Here is a 20,079-nt window from a genome sequence, read left to right as displayed (position 1 = left end):
GAGCCGAGAATTCGACCGAAGTAAACTACTTTTCAATACGGGCAAGATTCTCGGTGATTTCAACCGAGCACTTTAGACTGAGTGTTTGGTCGCAAGCCTGGTCACCATCCATTCGCAAGCGTGGGAAGGATGGCACACCCTTTGGATGTTGTGCGGAGAGTTATCCTCTCCGTCTCATGCTCAGGTTTGCATAATCTATCCTTCTCAAGCAAATGATAGACCAATGGCCCTTCTGTATAGCCATGGCATTACCTCGGCGGACGCGATAGTACTTTGGCTGCGCAGGTTAAAAGCCCTAGTTGTCCAATAGAGAGAAGCATTAGAATTCATCTCTTGCCCCTATTGACGGTGATATGATACGCCCAGTCATCTAAGACCAACAATTCCTCCCACCGAAACTATCCCTCGCCCGACGAGACTTTGATATAATTGGGAGTATTCGTGCGAACGCAATACATACACGCTCTAGGGAGTTCTGGAAATGCACAACACACTAAGGAAGCCCTGAAAACCACAGTCAACATTCTGCACCGAGGAACCGATGATGGTTTTAAACTTTCCATCACTGACGAATTAGGTGAAGAAGTCGCGATATAATCTGCGGGCAAGAGAAAGTCGTTGAATGAACAATTTGCCGATGTATATATGTGTAACCTAGAATAATCTACCTCAACTGTAGCTTTCCAACATCGCGGCAGCCAGTAATAAATACCGCAACTGTCCTTAGTCCTCAGAATTCCAAAGGGGTTATTGTATTCAGATTCTTGAATGATTCTTCCCTTCGTCGGTCGAGACGCCAGAGGATATCTTCCGGTACTTCACGATGAGCCTGTTCTTCCGCGTAGTTGAGGGGAGTCTTGCCGAATGAGTCTGTGGCATGCAGGTCCAAGACACCTCTACGACGAAGAAACTCTACAAGTTCCTTGGTGAACGCGCCGTGAGTCTCTCCATGGTGCATAAATGTTTTCCCGTCAAGATCTCTGGCTCCTGGATCCAAGTCAATATCGAACAAAAATTCAAGGATCGTATTATCTGCTCCCCTGTAATGCATGAGAAGATGCGCCAAATTTTGTCCGTACCCATTGACCCATAGCGGATCAGCACCTTTCTGGACGAGGAGAAAAAATATGTCTCTTTGAACTAATAGGTGAGACGAGCCCATGTACAGACCTAGGGAAGAGTTTCCCTCTGTATCAGATTCATTGACGTCGCAACCAAGCTGCACCAGAAAATCAATCACTTCGGCTGAGCATAAGTCGGACGAGACATGATGGTGCAACGGGGTTTTGCCGAAGTGGTCAAGCGAATGCCAAACCCCCGAAAGCGCTCTATTGCAGGTCTCTGACATGAAATGCAAGACATCTAATCGACCGCCATGCAGCGCATAATGAAACGGGCTCAACCCGTCGACGTCCTGCAACAGGATATCATGACCTTCTCCTACAAGTTTGCAAACCACCTCTAAGTTCCCTGCCTTGCTGGCAAGATGGAGACACATCTGTCAAGCCCGGTTCAGTCAAGAAGTATCCGCTCCTTTTACCACAAGTTTATCTAGGATAGACAACGCGTAATCTTGATGAAAGCCAATCACATGCTAAGGATATTCCCCTTTATTATTTGCCATGTTGACATCAATAGTTTTGCTCTTAAGGAGCGTCTCAACAATGCATATTCTAGCTTCATCAATGGCTCAGTAGATATCAGAAGCTTCCTCACTTATATAGTCCATGATTAGGTCCCTGTGCGACTCAACAGCATATTAACCAGCCTCCCATACATCATCATGGTTACGCCCGAGAAGTCAGCCCCTAATTACAAGATGTAGTGCGGTATCTCCAAAATCAGAACAGGCATTCGGATCGGCCCCACATTAGAGTAAGAAGGCAGTCATTTTTGTGCATGCATTTAGGGCAGAGAAATAGAGTGCTATTAGGCCAGATTTGAGATCCTCTTAAGACCCCTCTTCCTGACCCTTAGACATTTTGTATGTAAAGATGCTCACTATCATTCATCCCAGCTATGATTGCCTTTGGATCCTGGTTTTTAGGTTGAACCCATTTTGAAGAAAGACCTGAGCAAGTTCTTTATCTAGGTTCCTAATTGTGTAGAGGAATGGAGTTATATTACTTCATCATAGATATATGGGGAGGCTCCTTTGTGAAGTAGGAATTTGGTTATTCTGCAGTTATTATAACAACTATTGTTGCAGACAATATGAAGGATGTTTTAATACTTATTATTCAGAGAATTCACATATGCGCCAGACTTAACTAACAGATGCATAGCTTTAAGTTGAGTATTTTAGGCCGCAACAAGCAGTGGAGATTGTCCGTGAGCATCTCTGTCTTCCAATCTCTCTTGAACAAGGGAGGAGATCAATGGAATTATTCCCCAGCGAGCTGCAACATGAATAGCAGAGAGGCCCGTACCCAAACCGCCCCAAGTCTCTTTTTTCAGGTAGTTATAATCATCCAGCCAGCATCTCCACAGCCCGCGTGCGTTTTGGAAGAACTGTTCATGCTCGTCTCGAATGGTAAATTCGGTTTGAGCTAAGCTTGCGTGCTCTGGCCAATGCAGTACCGAATAACCAAGGAATCCGTTATTCGGCTCCAACATTGACCTATCCATATCTGGCCGGCAATGTTGAAGAATGACCTCAATGCAGCGACATGACAGTGCATAATTGGATTTGGTAGCATTGATTTCTTGTACCTCGATCATTAAAAAGTCCTGGACAGACCTATGCAAAAGTCGCACGTAGCCATTGTCGACAACAATCAATAAGCGGCACAAGTCGATAATTTCTTGGGTAAACTGAAGACGACTACTCATATCTTCGTCCAAATATAATCGACATGCTTCAGCTATTTCCAGCATCGTCAGCGGTCGTAGTGCAAATGTGACAACCGTCAACATCTATCTCCTTTATACAGGGATAATCATCCGGATTGCTGGCTGTTACGGCGGCACCGAGCAGATTTTGATATAAGGAATGTAATCCCCGTGGGAGAGCCTGTAGTGTCTTAACTGCGTTCCTTGACTGCACCAGTCTCAATTCCCCACAGGCAATTCCGACCCATAGGAAAGTCCCATCAGCCTTTTCTTCCAGGATTTGGGACCCTTCCTGGGCAACAGACTTAGGGTACCTTTTTCGCCTCGCAAGTTCCTTTACTTTGTTCTGGATCATGGCTTTTAGGTCATTGGTTATCTCCTTGCATGAGCCTAAGTCTACACATCTAAAGATGGATAGACAATCCTCAAGTTCGGGATACGGATGGCTGATGATCAACATGTGCACACTGGATGGGACTAAACTGGTCGTCCGTGCTTCGCTGAATGGTTGGGAAATTTGTTGAAGCAGTATTTCTTGTGATCCAGCTTCACATTCATCCAAGGCATCGACGATGCAGTATATTTCAGGACCATCGGGTACTCGCCCTATCTCCATCAATACGGCCCATAGTGCATCGAACGACGTGAACAATCGTCCTTTCTGAACGTCATATTTTGACATCATTTGTTTTATGAAAGGCGGGTACTGATTGATGATTTGATATAGAAGACCACGCAAGATAGAGGTCGCCTTTCTCTGGTGTTCAGAGCTGGCTTCGCAGAAAAAGTAAGATAGAACATTATTTCCATTGGAGAAATAATCTTGCTTCGGTAGTTCCTCTGCAAGCGTTATAGCCATCGTGGACTTGCCAATTCCAGGGTTGCCATAAAGCCACAAGACGTTTCGTTCTACGTCGTCAACGCCTTTGGCTCCCCGAAACCAAGATTTGAGTTCGTTCGATTCCAAAAACCAGCTGCACGTTCCTGAGGTGCGATTCCCCTTTCTTCTTTTTAACGCGTTCATATCTTCTTCTGGGTCGGTGATAAACAGGTTTTCTAGGCATTCCTTCTCCTTTTCAGTAAGTTCGGATACTATGAAAAGGTCAGCTAATGAGGATTCTGCAAGCTAACAACCGCATACCTTGCTCCTGCAGTACGGTGTCCTTCGCCAGCGGAATAATTGATATGAGTGCCTTCGTATAAGCGGCTGCCACAAGAGCTGCATAGCCCTGCCACTCTTTGTGCTTGTGAGAATCACTGTAGTCACAGATCCCCCGTATCACCAGACATGGAAGCTGATCCATAAGCCCAGCCGCTTCCATTTCAAAGCAGAGTGCATGCAACTCTTTGGCAATAGAGTCGCGCGTTCGAGCATCCTTCATGACTTGATTACCCGACGCAATCAGGCCGTAATGTATATGCGGTTCGTTACTTGCCCGTGGCGCACGCTGCACCAGTTGACTCTTGTCGCACGATGAGCAATATTCGGCCCTACCTTGATGCTCATATGTTGAGCGAAAAAGCCAATCATTATCTGGTCGGACAAATGATCTTTCAATGGCCAAGTTTCCCTGTAAGGCATCCGATACGATCTTTCCAATATTCGTCTTCTGCAACATACTATCACAACGCATCTGAGATGTAGCATTCAGCAGAATTTGAGGTGGCTTATTGAGAGAACCGGTGCGCTGGAGGTAACCATCCCGGTATGTTTTTCCATAATCGTACTGAATCACGCCGCCGGATCCTGCAGTTGGCGTACTGACGACCACATCGCCCAGGCGAATACCATGACTTTCGTCAGGAACGCCCCCTCCAACACCGACCATTAGCCCGAATCTGATGCAGGGAAAAGGTTGTATTGTCTGAATCACCACGGAAGTGGCCGAGGTCGTCCCATGGACACCAGACGGCAGACAGACAATCACTAGGTTATGTCCGCTGAGACTACCAAGCGTGTAGATATTGCGGTCAATCGATGATTGGGCTAGCGGATTATGAATCTCATCGAGCAGACTTTTCGCAGCCGCCATTTCTATCGGTAAGGCGCATATCCACGCAACCGTATAATCACTGTGTGACAGTACCCGGGCCTTCATTTTCGCGACTTTGTCAGTTGCAATGTAGCTAAATAGCTGAAAAGTCTGTATACCACTTCTTATAAGAGCTACTTTTCTCTTGAGAAAAGAAAATAAAATATCACAACGCGTGTGACTTGGGCTAGGTTGAAGGGAGAAGAGGGGTAATCAGTACTGACGCTGACCACGTCAGGCATCGTGCAAGGCATAGCCGTCCGCCAGGCGCAGACTGGTGTTATTAAGTAGGTTGTTTTCTAATTGGTGGTCAAATCATTGTAGCATCGATGCGGGACCCGGGAAGAGCCTCCCTGCTAGAGCGGGCAGGTTACATCCATGTCCTCTGCTGTCTCGCCAAATCAAGTGTGGTGGGTGTTGGCTTAATGAGCTACTTGTTTACAAGATTCTCCACGCGTGATTGTGGAGAATTTAATCTCTGTATTGTGGAGACGTACTTGGCCACGGACGGCAGACCACCCCTGCAAATTACCGAACTGTTGGGAGTTAGCAGAGACTAGACCACGAGAGGGGCAAGACTAACTCTTCTAGCTGGGAGCTCCGGCGTCCAGTGGGACACAGACTCATGAGAATCTTGATCTCTTGTTCGACCAAACGCAGTTTGCGCATGCGCCATCATGCAGAGCTCTGCCCTTTAAGACGGAGCAACAACGCAGCTCTTAAGGGCAAAGGATGCTTTGAACAGGACGTGCTCGGCTCATAAATAACATGACCGCGAACCTGCAAAAGCAACGCCTTCGACTGGCCCTGAGCGTTGAGGGGATGTTTGTAGGGCTCTCCCATGGTATCTGTGGACCGATGGGCAGCACGCACAGAGTCCATACTCTTGATGACACTGATATGAACGGAGGTGAGCTTGTGCTGGAAAGCAACTAGAATTGAGTATGACAATTGCTCAGCATAGGAATAAAACGTATGGTAGCATATCATGAGAATACTAAGCATGAAGAGGAAGGAGGAAGTATGTATAGGTATAAAGATAGATATAGGAGCGCTATACAGCAGTGTAAATAAGCTAAACACCCAAATAGGCAAGCAATTGGAAAAGGCAGAAAGGTCTGAGCAGAGGTGGTGACGGTTCGACCGTCACATTGAGAGCCACCATCGAATACACAATGGCTATTATGAGCTCCTCGTATAGCTTTTTCAGCTCTCGAGCATAGGCACGTCGTGCCGCGTCGGTCATTTGATGAAGGGAAACGGAAAGGCGTCAGGCCATTCTCAGGTCCAGTAAAGGCTGTAAACTCTGTTGATCTCAGTCTGATCATCCACTATATTAACTAATTAGCAATCTCATCAACCTAAGCATGCTTAGATTGTGACCCTACCTTGACTATGTTTGCGCTTTCGTGGAGTCGGCTTCTCCAGTGAGCTTTTAGCAATGGACCTGGCTAACTCTCGTATGCCAATATGGAACCTATCTTCCTCAGAGGACGCCGTGCAATGAAACCATGGCCTGATTCCCGGCTGGTTCGTAGAGTTCAGACGTCGCGTTGGCACGAAATATTTCCAGCGACAAACTCGGGACTTCCCTGATAGCAGTCCAATTGACGGAGGGTTTCAGAATCTTGAGATTAGGATCGGTAAGTTATGCAACGTTGCCCATGCGTTGACTTTGACTATCCTTGATGCTTTGAGTCTCAGTAATTGCAGTTTCACCATGCTTTAACGGGCAGAAAGCGCAGAATCTTGCCGCATCGAAGTTGGGAAACAAGGTCTGGCGATCTTTGGGAATTAAATCTGTGATTTTGAGTGTAAGGTTTCACAGATTAGCAGGGGTTGGAAAAACATCCTAACGACCTAATCAGTTCTATCCTTTATTCATCAATGTAAGACTCACAATGTGTAGCTCCCTTAAAGTAGGTTATCTGTCTCTCAACTCCCAAACCTCTAGATATATAGAGATTGGGCCAACCTAATCAGACACAATAACTTGAGATCTAACTGCCTTGTACAAATCAGGCGAGGAATCCTGAATCCCATCTGCGGTACTTTTGATGTGATGGATTGCTTGGGACATCTCATCTCCATATTTGGTGACAAGCTGATCGTAAGTGCATTTAAACTGACGCTTATCCTCGTCTATTTTGATGATCACTAGTTTGGGCTGACCACCAGACCGCAGTAGCCATTGTGAAGCATCACGGACCAGACTCCACTCCTTCATAACCATTATTTAGCCCTTCTCGCAAGGAGTAGCCAGCATGTCTGTCTGTACCTTAAAGAACAGATCGTTCTATACTTGGGAGTATCATGAAGAGCGTGGTTTAGTGCGGCCGCTGGAATTCCCCATGGGAATTTGCTGACGTCTTGCTCAAGCCTCAGGGTTACGCAAAGCCGGGAAACCCGGTCCAGCCAGGTCTTTGTCTGGTACAGGTCTTGTCTTCGCCTCGGGGCTTTAGTCGACCAAGCATTATACCTCTCGCGAATCCAGGACATGATCCAAGTCCGATCATTAGATCGCTGGATAGCCGGGTCAGCGTCTTCGTCCTCATTCTGATTCTGCGTATCAAACTCTCAGCTTTCTACCTCCTCGAACAAGTTGGTCTGATCGATCGATACTGAACCTTCAGAGTGTTTCTGTTTTGATTGGGTCCGCCTGTTGTATACTCTTCCGTCAATCCCAGCATAACCAGTCCCATTGTCCCATATGAGACGATGAATTTTCGAATCCAGCCGTTCCTTCTCTGATATGTCTCGGGCGGGGTTTCTGGTACGTCGCCCTGAGTTGGGTTCTGATGAGACGAATCGCATTCATGCTCGCCTCGCCACTGTAGAGGTAGTACACCAGCCCCATTATGACAGATGAACCCTTCATAGCGAATGTATGGTGGTAGTATTCAAGAATACTAAGCATGGAGAAAGTATGAATGTGACTTTCTTGCTAACGTTTGCGGCTGATGAGACCTGAAGATCTCTAGGTTAGCTACTATATTTTAACATTATGCCCCTCGCGTGGCTCGCTCACCTATTTCAACAAGTCATCCTCTGCTTTGGATCATGCGTATGCCTGGAGATCTCAGATGAGATGATCCGCTTGGAGAAATTAGAGCCACTGGCGGATGGCCTCGAAACCCGTTCACAAACTGACGCTGCATGCCTAAGCCTTCGAATCTCTTTGTGCATTCGAGTCAGTCAGATATTATACCCTTGACATGCATGTATATTGAAACTAAACTCACCTATGGACCTTCTTCCGCAAAGTTAGATTCGACTGGAGCCAGGCGTTGTGCATGGGCTTTGGTATTCTTCAGAAGCCGCGTCATTTTGTTCTTCAAGTAAGAAACGCGAATCAAGCCTCTGTCTTGAACACGCTGAGTAAAGTGGAATCGTCTGTCGACTCAGGCGCCTAGCAGGCATCTGGTTCCTTCGCCCAGTTACACAGAACAATTAGGGGCGAGGCACGTGGAATAAATGCATTTGAGACACCCATTGCGAAAAGTTATTCGTTAATCATAGCATTGAACAAGCCCGCGAGAGTCTCATGACCGCGATGGTAGGAGTCATAATTACTGGGCATTGGGAGTGCATTGATACAGGGTGTTAATGATGGGGGAATATGACTTGTTAAGCTTGAAGCATGAGAAGTTGATACAATCTGGTTAGACGATAAGTTCAAAGGAGGGGCATAAATAAGACAGACTGTGTATATGCCAAGGGGATATTCTAAGATGATAAGAAGAGATGGCAGTATGGTTGAGAAGGTAGCAGTGGGCGTTGGGGGGTATTTATCCCTGACTGAGGCTCAGTGAATACCTCAAAATGAAAGAATCTTTCAATTCATTTGGGCAAGGATAATTGCCTTTTGCCTTTGTCATGAAATATTCACAGATCATTGAGTCATTGTCTAATGACTCCCTATGGACATCTTCTATAATCATTCACTCAGCCAATACCTCAGTTATCGTCGCTCTCCTCTGCCTTCTCCAGGCTCTGTTCCTTCGTCAGACGCGGGTTGCGGATACAGAGCGAGAAGGCGATCAAGGGCACAGTCAGACAGATACCCGTGATACACAGCAGCCTCTGCGCATGCTTGTAGGCCAACACGACGGCGTCCCGGTCGGGGGTGCCGACGGGGTTTGCGGTGGCAAAGGTGAATGGATCGGCGTAGACCTCTCCGGCCAGTGTCGCATTGCCAAGTCGGTTCTCCAGCTCGCCAGGGAGGACCTGGGTCCAGATGGCGCCGGAGATGGTGTTCCCAATGGCGCTGCCGACGTTGTACGAGGCGAGGAATATGCCAGTTATGACGGCAAGGTCTATGGTGGTTAGTTTTGTGAGCGTTTCTGGCGAGGCTACACTTACGCTGGTGCTTGGACGCGGCTTGAATGCTGGCCTGAGCTGGGTAAGGGAACAGACCACCGGCTGGACAAGTCAGTACGCCGTTTCTTACGTGGATGGCGCTCACTTACCAACACCAAGGAGGATCTGTCCACCGATGATCCCTGAATGATTGGAGCCGTCTGTGCCTCCCCGGAATCGGATCAGGATACCAAAAGCCGCCATGAAGAGAAAAGTGCCCGCGACGATGAACGGCTTGAGGCGTCTCACATATAGGACCACCAACCCGAGAATAGTTCCTGTAATGACAGAGACAAAGCTACGAAGGTCAGTGAAGCCCAATACTTGCTGAAAAGTGGACAAACCTGTAAAGCGAGGTAATGCGCGTGGCACTCATTATACTCTCGTTAAAGCTCACAACGAGGACAGTATAGAGATAATCCCCTTGCAGGGTCCAGGCTGGTTTATGTTAGCAACAGTCGTACGATGTGACTTGGTATACATACCAGTGGTGAGCATGATAGCAATTCCCAACGCACCCCAAACCGCTCGATCTTTCAGTAACTAGACCTTGTCAGCAGATTCCGTATGCCAAGTAGGAGAGACTCTACCTTGAAAGGAACCATCGGATGCGGACACCACCGCTCCCACATTATGAAGGCTGGGATGCACAGCACTCCAATGACAAGAGGGGCAATAACTTTGGCCGTCTTCCACTGGGTCTGGACACCTCCAGCAATCGTGAACGGAACGAGGATCAGAGCCAGGAAGGCAATCAAGAGCAGAATGCCAACCACATCTAAGTACCAGAACAGGTCGATGACAAGTTGGCCGAATCCCTGGTCCAAGAGCGAGAACCGATAGGCGTCAGGGTTGGACCGCCTAGCCTTAAAGTGGCCCATGAAGAGGACCACGAGCAAGGGGATCGTGCAGACGGGGTAGATGATGGCGAACATCCCGATACCCCATCTCCACGAAGTGACTTTCAGGACGGCGGACGTGACGTTGCCGCTGATCCAGGTATTAATCTGCCATGGTGAGCTTTTTCTCACTGAAACTGGGGCGGATATCGTACAATGAACGGCAATGCAGGAATATACGAGAAAAGCAGTCGAGACCGCGTGGATGTAACGTCGGCAATCAGAACCTCCACCAACAAGATGATCGATGTATATCCGATCTTTGTCCCAGTCAGCGGCAGTTCCATCGCCGGTCATCAAGGCGAAATACCTGATAAAGCACAGCACCAGCACAGAAAGCGGACAAGTTGTTGGACGCTGCCTCAACGATCGTGCCTATAATATAGAAAACAATCGAGAGCAGGATGAGCTCCACTCTTCCAAAGACATCTGCAATTTTAGCCGCGGTAGGCTGTTTCAATTAGCATGCGAGGACAGAAAGATCACGGAAAGATCAGAGAAGGCTGGTATACCTGAGCAGCCGCAGCAATCACCGCACGAAGAACATTGACCGTCGCCAGCAGACTGTGCGAATCATAATTGGCAGTCGCCAGAGGCTAACATCGTTAGATGACTGTATACACATCTCGAAGATGAATTCGAAAGGTAAATTACCTGATAAGTATACCGAATTGTTCCATCCAAACCGTAGACATAGGCGATGAGGAAGACACCGAAGAAGAAGAAAATGCGATGGACCAGACTGAACTGCGATGAGATCACCTCGATCCGCCTGACGCCAGGACTACCGCTACCTCCGAATCGTTCAACGGGGAGGTCAGTCTGGACTCGCGATTCAACGGCATCTGGCGCAGGTTTTTCGGGGGATTCGTGCGTCGCCATGTTCATTTCCAGATTTTCACCGGCACAGGACCTCGAGAACTCGAAAAGAAACTTGTCAGAGGGGAAAAGGCCGGCATTAAGAACCCTGGTGCTGCTCAGAGAACCGCCTATTAGAGTTTGGCCAGCTCTTGGTGCCAATGTCTTGGCGGCTTTTAGTCGGCGGTGTTCATCTTATCTGATGAGGCAATCATGGAAATGATGAAAATGAAGCCGAAACACTTCATGAAATTGGAAAAAGTTGTGGGATCGAGAGGGGAGAAGTTGGTGGTGGATGGTAGACGTGAGGCCGTCCGCATGCGGAAAGACTGACTTGTCACCATGACTTTTGTCTCTGTTTCATCCAGCAGCAAACGTTGCATCAGATAACTGCGAGGACTCGGGAAATACCTCAATCAGTGGTGGGGTATCAATCAGATAAGCGGATCAGAAATCAAAACAAAAAAATTTTTCTCATGGATGACCGAATCCCTACTCACGCTGGGATGCGCCAAGTACTTAGTCCCCGCCCAAGGCATCTAGTCCATGGCCTGAGAGGCTGAGCCCGAGGTCAGACCACTAATTCAGGGATTGATTGCGAGTTCATTTCCCGGCGAAAAGCAATTTGCCATCCGTGTGGGATGCTGCGAAGATTTTCGGCACGAGCACATCATTATTATTGGGCCTATTTCCAAGGGGCCAGAAGGAAAAAAGCAAAACGGATCATTTGGCCTTGGTGTACACTTGGGTATCTCGTATCGTACATTTCTGGTGCTACAAACAGCCAAAGCAAAAAGAAAAAAAGTACCCCAAAAAATACATCAACACCAATTTCATGTAGAGGCATACGCCTTGGATCGCGCTGCGTTGCCCAAGTCGCACATCAACTGACAGAGACCCTGGACCAATGGAGGTAGATTATCATGGGGAGTGTCGCCTCGCAGACGAGCTTGAACTGCATCCATGATCTGACCGGGATCGGCGATGACAGCGGCACCACTGGGAGTCTGCAAGGCCGGACAGCCGCACCCTAACGAGATGAACTTTTGCACATCGGTCGTTTCTTCACCGTCCAGATAGACTGTCGGCCATGGACCGCGAAAGTGCGGGTCCGATGGCGGACTGCCGACGACCGCTTGAGAATCCTTGGCTTTCGATACAACACTGTAGGACCAAAACGCGAGACTGGCGTAGTAGACTCCCAAAGCAAAGAACCCAGTCAAAGACCCCGGAGGCATGACTTTGGCCGCCCGTATCACTTGACCGGCGTGCCAAATCGCCCGTCGTGAGTCAATACTGCTGATCCACTCGAGCGCGCTTTGATACACTCGTCGGGCTTCGTTTTTATCCTCCTTGCCTGCGAACAGCTGCAGTTCCTCCAGCGACATGTGGAGGAACATAGAAATGAGCTCAAAGACCAAAACAATGCCGGGCCCGAGGGCGCTAGACATCTCGAAACAAAGCATGCGCAGATGTTGTAGTGCTTGCGACAACTCTTGATGTCGTGAATTGATCACCAAAGCATTCCAATGTTTGGAATGGCCTTTTGATATGAATTTGTGACGATGGTATTCGCTGATCAACGTAGAGAGTCCGTGGATGAGTACCAAGGTTGACAGTTGAAGATCGATTCGTGATTGGAATGCCGACAACTGGGACATGTCTTGCAGAGTATCAACCAACGAGGGGGTTCGTCCAGGGTTGGACAGTCCACCGGCCAAGTAGACATCCTTCCACTCTTTGGCCGATTTGGCTTCCCACAAAGAGCGCCTAGCAGGCAGAGGAAGTTCCAGCTCGGAGTACGAGATTATTGGGTTTACGTTCAACATCATCGCCGACTGGGCATCATGCAGAAACATGTGATGAACGAGTCTGTTTGGGATCAGTAAACCATCTGGTCAAGCTGCAAGCAACTATTACCTGTTGAATGATTCGGAATGAGCCCAATCCTGCCACTTTTTCTCCAGAATCTCTCCATCGTCGTCGGGGTTCGGGGCAAGGTTCGAATAGACCGAGCGTCGAAAGCGTAAGCCGCGTCGCAGCATCTATGATTTAAAGACGTCAGTGATCTTGTATCCATCAAACCCTCTAAAGTGACGAACCGTGACCAAAGGCTGCTGGAAGCTTTCCGCAATCTCCGTCCTCCGTCCGTTGCCACTCCATATTCCGGCATCGATGGTCAAGGCAAAGGTTTGCGAGGCGCGCAGATCGCGCGTGGTGCTATTGTCGCTCTCGTACTGCGTTTGGTTATTTTAGCTGGTTTGTCGCGCCAGGAGTTGGAGATTCCAACTTACCTTGACCGACATCTGGAGGCGCACTATTTCCATCAAGGCATAACCTAACCTACGAATCGTTGGAATGGTTGATCGAGCGGCTCCAGCAGCGGCGAGAGCGGCCAGCATGTCAGGGGGCTCGTCATTCATCTGAAAGGTCGGCCCGTGGATCCAGGAGTCTATCTGGTAACTTTGGGACTCGAAATAGTATTGGATCAAACTGTCCAGCAGCTGTGTATTCGGAAAGGATTTCATGATGCGAGTTAGATTGGCTCGCTGGCTGGTCTGCAGAACCATGCCAAAAATAAGATCGCGACCACTGGGGGACAGCCGCTCCGAGAGAATCTGACGGTCCGGTCTGAAATTGGCCTCGGGGCTGTCAATGGCTTCTGGAACAGACAGATTTTCCTGGTCGGCAAACGCATGATCTTCGTGAGCCGGTTTCCACGCAGACAAGGATGACCGATGATATGCCTCGGCACCGATGGCGATGCCGCTGTCCGCATCACCACGATCGTTGGCTCCGTCGGTATTGTGGGCATTATGATAGACGGTGCCCCGAGAGTTGAAAAAGTCGATGAGTCCGTAATCCACGTCGGTCAAGTCGAAGTCGAAGTCAACATTGTGGTCAAATACACTGTGGATGTAGTCCTGTGGAAGGACAGGGGGCGGGTCCAGATCACTCGTTCGGGCCAATGAGGGTATCAGTGAGTCTGGGATAAAGTTAGGAAAGAAGGTGCCGTCGACACTGAACACGCCACTTTCGCGGTCCATCATAGGCGACCCGGATTGATCTGGATTGTCATCAGCCAATTGAGACGCTCGCGAGCTTGGTTGCCGCACCTTCGTAATCCACCGGCATGCCTCCGGTTCGCGCAGAACTAAACTGCCCCGTGGGTAGGTAGTCGTTCATCTGCATCTGCGCATTTGGACTGACCATCTGGTTCGGATAGTGGTTTATTTGCCTGTCGATCGGGGGTGGGAATGTGGTGTGCACCTGTGATGGGTCGACAGGGAGATATGGCGTTGCCTGGTTACTCTGGGATCCTAGATTGCAAATTCCATTAGCTTGTGAATCCTGTCAACTGAATACTCCCCACACCTTGCCGTTGTGATTGAGGGGATGCGTCGATCGAACTGCCATCCTGGGCCCAATCGCAGACCAGATTCTTCTCCCGACATCGGCGACAAGGCTTCTCCTCGTCACACTTCAGTTTCGATACAGCGCAGGTCTTACAGGCCTGCGACACACGACCATTCTTGGGATATGGGGGGAGACGCCTTCGTTTGCTGTCGCGTTGGTGGATATGACCGGCCGCGTGCCGCTTCATCAGGTCCCTGCAACGGAGTCAATTTTGATCGATACAAATTTACCGTGCCTTTCTGTTGAGGCATGATTTGCAAGTGACAACTCACGGCCTGGCGAAGCCTTTATTGCAAATGTCGCATACATATGGCTTCTCGCGGGTATCTACGGGGAGTTAGCCGGTTGCATTGACAGATGTCTATATGACAAAGACTGACGCGATCGGACATGACGGATTAGATGGTCAGCTCGATTGTATCTTTTTTCGCAGGAACCGCACTGGAAATAGCCGTCGCGCTGCCTGGTAAGGGAGCTGTGCGGAGAGGAACTGGGGGGAGAATTGTTGAGAATGCCAGGTGGGGAGTCACTTGTCATGGCGAAGATACATGAATATTATGAAGGAGCTCTACTTAAGAGAAATCGAATCGAGACACGAATGCCGTCATAGACAAGGAGAAATTCGAATTTACAGCGGGGAGTAGCGACGAGGAAGAGGGAGAAGAGGGAAAATGTGGTGGACGAAGATGAAGATGCGGGGAAGCAGAACTGCCGACCGGGGTGGTTTGCCTGAGGCCTTTTCTCCCCGGTGAGCCAGAGCCACTAACACTCTTTCTAAGGTCGAACAGTTCTGACTCCTGAATGACTGTCCAGATTCCCCAGTTACTAGTCAGCTTTAGCTTCATCCAGGGCCTTGGGTCCTTGAAGTTAGTATCTCGGTGAATTGTCTGTCTGACAGAAAGAACAGACTTTGTTCCTGAAGTGACAGGTCCATAACTACTGAGGCTCCCATCACAGATGACAATACCATCAAATTCAGATTTCCCAGCTTAGAAGAATCAGGACTATGTTCCTCATTCTGAGACATCCTCGTTCTGAAGATCCATGACCGAGTAAACTCCAGGATCTCCCCGTTCAACCGGCTGCAGATATGGCACAGACAGTTCAACACAAACAGATCAACTCTCCAGAGGACTTCCCTTTCCAAAGGCCGTCCAGCATAATCCCGCGGGGCAATTGATAGGATTATAATCACGAAAGTCCTGATGGGGAGATGAGAATTACGTGGTCATTCGGATGTCCTCATCTGGAACCACCAACCAACTCTCCATCAGCCCCCAAAGTCAGAATGCGGAGGTGTGTCGGGATGTGGAGGCGCATACCCGAACACTGCCGGCACGAGTCTCTCAGCCAAGGTGTTCGGAAACGGGGCTGGCAGATCTGGACATGGGCTGGTTCCGGATAATAATGCAGCTAGATATCGATTCCGAGATGCTCTCTTGATGTAGTTGGATTCGATCATATCTGACAAAAATCTCAAAGGCTGCTCATACTATCGCTGTATAGCAAGCACACAACCAACTCAGACAGCAAAAATGGGTATGCAGTCTCTCTATACTGGATTCACGGAATAATAACTGACGAGATAGGCCTCACACCGGTTCATTTCTTTTCCCATGGCTCGACCATGATGCTGGGAGAAAAGTCCGAGTCGGCAGACTACTGGAGGAAGACTGGCGAGGAAGCGCTCGCTCACAACATCAAGGGCGTAATCATCATGGTCAGTCGCCTTCAGACACCCACATTGACGACAAAACTGACTGATCAGGGCGCACACTGGGACTGCCTCGGCGACAAGATTGAAGTCGCAACCCATCCCAACCCGGATAAGTCGCCCGTCGCCTACGTCCACCCCGACAAATACATCAACTACAAGCTGAACCCAGACCTCGAGACCGCCCAACGCTGCATCGACATGCTAGCCAAGGAAGGCTTCAACGTCAGCGGTAACCCAACCTTCGACTGGATCCACGACGTCTACCTTATCCTCATCCACATGTTCCCCAATGGCTGTCCCCCGACGACCATCATCTCCATGAACGCCCGTTACGATCCGCACTATCACATGAAGGTCGGCGCGACACTGCGGCCTCTCCGCTACGAGAACTACCTCATCATCGGGACCGGCGGCGCAGTCCACAACCTCTACCGCAACCGCTGGGCGCCCATGATGCGCTTCCGGGATAACTTCGCCATGGAGACGCCGCCGGAGGAGTGGGCGCTGGAGTTCCGCCAGGCGGTCGAGGACGTCATCACCAAGACTTCTGGACCGGCACTGCGGCGCGCGATGACCCGGTTGATGAAGCATCCCCAGTACCGTGATGCACATGCCACGGATGACCACTTCATGGCGGCGATGTTTGTGGCCGGCGCGGCGGGGGATTTCGAGGACACAGGGTCGCCGGCTGTGATGGGTGCGGAGAGCTGGGAGTTGACCAACATGTGTAATTCGCAGTTTACTCTGGGGTCGTGGTCCAGGGAAATTTCCGTTTAGTGGATACTAGTATCTGATTCTATCCTTGTTCTTTGAGATTCCCAACCGCACAAATATCTTCGAGCAGACACCATCAATTGATGATATAATCCATCAGCTGTGAATTGTAAATTCTACCTTTCATAGCATGATAGGTCAGATTAACTTATGGTTATCTTCAGCGCAAGAGCATCAGATGATTCTGCTCCCTATCGTGTTAGAGTGCATCTTGGTAGGTTGGGGATATTCAAGGGCTTCATGTCGGAATTATATAATTGTAAACCAGCACAGTCTCGCAGTTCCGTTTTACAGAAAAGGCCTTGGTATTCTCCAAACAACCAAAACTTCAAGAAGTAGAAATTAGAAACAGACCCCGAGATAAAAAGCAGTCGTTACAACTATTCCACCAAGTCTCAACACTCAATTCAGCAAACTATACTACACAGTAACCCAAAGCCAATCTAAGCCCGCAACCTCCTCACATACGAAAAGGTATACCACCCCAAAGTCGACACCGTCGCTACCAACGTCGCAAGCGTAATCACCCCACCGGTGATAAGCCCCTGCTCGAAGAACCCGATTTTCCAGCCCGGGCGCTGGCCTGTGGATGGCAAGGGCGCAAGGGCCTCGCGCCAGGCGTTTGCCGATTTCCTGCCGTCTGTGGTGTCGAGGATACTATTCACCAGGGCGGACTTGTTTGTTTCAGTGACGAACTGGGGACGGGAGACTTGGAGGAGAGCGGGCGTGTAGCGGGTCGCGGTGCTGGGGGTGGTGTTTATGGGGTAGGCAGGACCGACTGAGTTTGTTAGCTCGATGGAAGGGGAAAAGTGGATAAGGGAAGAATTACTGAGCATGTCGACGGGGACGTGGTTGATCCAGGAGATGGAGGCGTCGATGAACTGAGTGATGTATTTGGCTGCGGAGGGGCTGGCGAAGGCGTATGTCGCTGCCAGTGTGCCGCTCCTGAGACGTCAGCGATGCTTGACGATGGAAAGAAGAGTAAACCTACGAGTTGCTCAGGTCAATCGCGTCGTCCATACTTGTCACAGGATGAAGAATGAGCACTTTCTCCTCCACCTTTTTCGTCAGGAGAGACGAGTTCCTAAGATAGTCGATGTTAGCCGCAGCCACTGTCACAACGTGATAGAGCATACCGATCATGCACCTCCACCACGCCCCATCCAGACCCAGAGACAAGCACGCGAGCACCCGCGTCCTTATGCGCAGCATCCAGAAGCGAGGCACTTGGGCCGAACCGACGGGGATTCGACGCCCCCTGACGCGCCTCTCCGTTCGGACCAGCCAGGTATCTGGACGCCTGCTGGATAACCGCCTCGACAAACCGCTTCATGGCAAACTCGTTGACGAGCACCACATCAGGGGAATACGTCGACCGGCCGCCAAAGGCGAAGCGCGCGGCGACCAGCGCTTCGGCTGCGGCAGCAACATCTGCCGTCCTGTCAACGACAGCCACGGTTCGCGCGTTCGCGGGCGAGAGCAGACTGCGCTCGGCGAGGGGCGCGGAACCAGTCTGGGAGATCATGAGCACCCTGCTGAGGAAACCAGCATCGGGTCTCTCTTCGCTGATGGCAAATGTATCCGCGTCCAGAGCCTGGGGGAGGATCCTGCGCAGCACGGCGGGCAGCGCCATGGTATTTTTTGTCAGCTGCTACCATCAGTCTACCTCATTTGATCTCTGGAGAGAGCCGGACCTACCTCGAGAATGATACAATTCCCAGCCGCCAACGCCGCACTGAGCGCTGAGACAATCGAGAAGAACATGGTATGTGTGCAGGGGACGATATAGACGATGCCTGCGCCGCGCTTCGCGTCCGCATTGTCCTTGCCAGCTACAACACGATACTCTTCTTCGAGGTCTTTCTCCAGACTCAACGTCACATAGTGTGTGCGGATCTCCTTGAGCGCGAGACACAGCTCGGCGCGGACTTCTTCGGGGGCATTCCCGGAGTCCTTCTGGATGGCGTCTTGGATCTCGTCGATGTGCTGGGTGAGGGCCGACTGGAGGCGATGGAACTCATTCTGGCGATACCTGGTGTTTTGGGTACGGCCGTCGATCTCTGCTGCGAGCAGCCGGGAGAATTGTGAGGAGACCATCGTTGCTTTCAGTATGCTGATTGTCCTGCGTCAAGAAGTGTTGCACCGTCGGAGTCGATGGAGGAAAGGCACAATGACAACTGCAACCGCCAGTTCAGCAGTGCAAAATCCAAAATGTCTTCTTTAGAGGCAATCGTCTCCTATGTTCATATCCATAATCAAGCTATGCCGTCCAGCATACACTAACATCGCGGACGAGACCGCGGCCACTCCGCATCGGGATGTGGGGGAGCTGCAAATGAGGGCAGCCCGAGAGGGAAAAGATCAGTTGATCAGTTTCATTATGATCTTCTCGATTCCTGGATTCCTGTATCTCCGAAGGAAAGGAATGTGGGGGAGCTATCCAATCTCCATATCTCCGAATACCCCGAGTGTCATGTTGTGTCGAGTGCAAGACAGCAAGGTCGTCCTCGTCGAGAACTCGAGATCTAACCGCATCCAACATACATTCACATTCACCTCAACTATTACTAGGAATCTAAGTCTACAAACTCGAATCAACATGTCGACAACAGCTACAACCACCCAGACAAACACCAACACCCTCTCCATCCTCGCCGACTATGAGCTCCACCACAGCGGCAGCGAAGAACCCCAGTCGTCTGAACGAGAGCCTGTCTCGCAAGCAGCCCAAGCCCAACCAGCCAACTGGCCGTCAAATTACCGTCGCATGCCCGCATACCGTCCTGTGAACCGTGAACTAGACCTGAGCGAGAGACCAGCGGGTAGCAACCCGGCAGAGTTTGTGTTTATCCAGGTGATGCTGCACGGGGTGTGGTTGAACGCGGTGGGTTCAGCTTCAGCTTCAGCATCAACATCTACCTAGAGATCTGCTAACTATACCGCAGTCTGCTGCTCGCCTGTGGAGGTTCACGGGGGGGAGAATCAACGATCGCATCTTCCGGTATGACGTTGGAGGGGAGTTTTAATCATCAATCTGTATCTGTCTAGGGAAACCGTCGAGGATGCAGTCTAGCAATCAATCTCAGTCTACAAGTACTCCCATTTCACCTCCTAATGAAATCATCCATTCACTCTATAATCACCTCATCTTCAAACCTCAATCAAGTACTAGCCCTAACCCCCATATGCC

General features: G+C 49.9%; 5 protein-coding genes across 5 annotated transcripts; 2 read left to right on the top strand and 3 right to left on the bottom strand.

Moving 5' to 3' along the window:
• Window positions 1–730: 730 nt before the first annotated feature.
• On the bottom strand, window positions 731–4,931 carry CDV56_102403 (Pfs, NACHT, and Ankyrin domain protein; the record flags this gene model as incomplete). Its single annotated transcript, XM_026756022.1, has 3 exons — window positions 731–1,498; window positions 3,455–3,924; window positions 3,974–4,931. The coding sequence occupies 3 exons, from the start codon at window positions 4,929–4,931 to the stop codon at window positions 731–733; spliced, it is 2,196 nt and encodes a 731-aa protein (XP_026616741.1).
• A 3,891-nt stretch (window positions 4,932–8,822) lies between these two features.
• Window positions 8,823–14,935, bottom strand: CDV56_100984 (uncharacterized protein; the record flags this gene model as incomplete). The annotated part of the gene is made up of 18 exons (XM_026754603.1): window positions 8,823–9,181; window positions 9,228–9,287; window positions 9,335–9,522; window positions 9,569–9,662; window positions 9,710–9,767; window positions 9,815–10,231; window positions 10,279–10,383; window positions 10,434–10,574; window positions 10,636–10,719; window positions 10,778–11,090; window positions 11,831–12,853; window positions 12,902–13,026; window positions 13,084–13,218; window positions 13,276–14,048; window positions 14,098–14,301; window positions 14,357–14,592; window positions 14,671–14,725; window positions 14,779–14,935. The coding sequence occupies 18 exons, from the start codon at window positions 14,933–14,935 to the stop codon at window positions 8,823–8,825; spliced, it is 4,527 nt and encodes a 1,508-aa protein (XP_026616740.1).
• A 998-nt stretch (window positions 14,936–15,933) lies between these two features.
• On the top strand, window positions 15,934–16,892 carry CDV56_100676 (DODA-type extradiol aromatic ring-opening family dioxygenase; the record flags this gene model as incomplete). Its single annotated transcript, XM_026754295.1, has 3 exons — window positions 15,934–15,937; window positions 15,988–16,118; window positions 16,167–16,892. The coding sequence occupies 3 exons, from the start codon at window positions 15,934–15,936 to the stop codon at window positions 16,890–16,892; spliced, it is 861 nt and encodes a 286-aa protein (XP_026616739.1).
• Window positions 16,893–17,332: 440 nt separating this feature from the next.
• On the bottom strand, window positions 17,333–18,986 carry CDV56_100345 (uncharacterized protein; the record flags this gene model as incomplete). The annotated part of the gene is made up of 4 exons (XM_026753964.1): window positions 17,333–17,834; window positions 17,881–17,973; window positions 18,026–18,537; window positions 18,588–18,986. The coding sequence occupies 4 exons, from the start codon at window positions 18,984–18,986 to the stop codon at window positions 17,333–17,335; spliced, it is 1,506 nt and encodes a 501-aa protein (XP_026616738.1).
• Window positions 18,987–19,488: 502 nt separating this feature from the next.
• On the top strand, window positions 19,489–19,915 carry CDV56_100060 (uncharacterized protein; the record flags this gene model as incomplete). The annotated part of the gene is made up of 2 exons (XM_026753679.1): window positions 19,489–19,773; window positions 19,835–19,915. 2 exons carry the CDS (start codon window positions 19,489–19,491, stop codon window positions 19,913–19,915), a joined length of 366 nt encoding a protein of 121 aa, XP_026616737.1.
• Window positions 19,916–20,079: the final 164 nt, after the last annotated feature.

Source organism: Aspergillus thermomutatus (genome assembly GCF_002237265.1).
Source record: "Aspergillus thermomutatus strain HMR AF 39 chromosome Unknown NODE_35, whole genome shotgun sequence".
In the NCBI taxonomy this organism is placed as follows: Eukaryota; Fungi; Ascomycota; class Eurotiomycetes; order Eurotiales; family Aspergillaceae; genus Aspergillus; species Aspergillus thermomutatus.
This window is presented reverse-complemented; position numbering and strand designations above follow the sequence as displayed.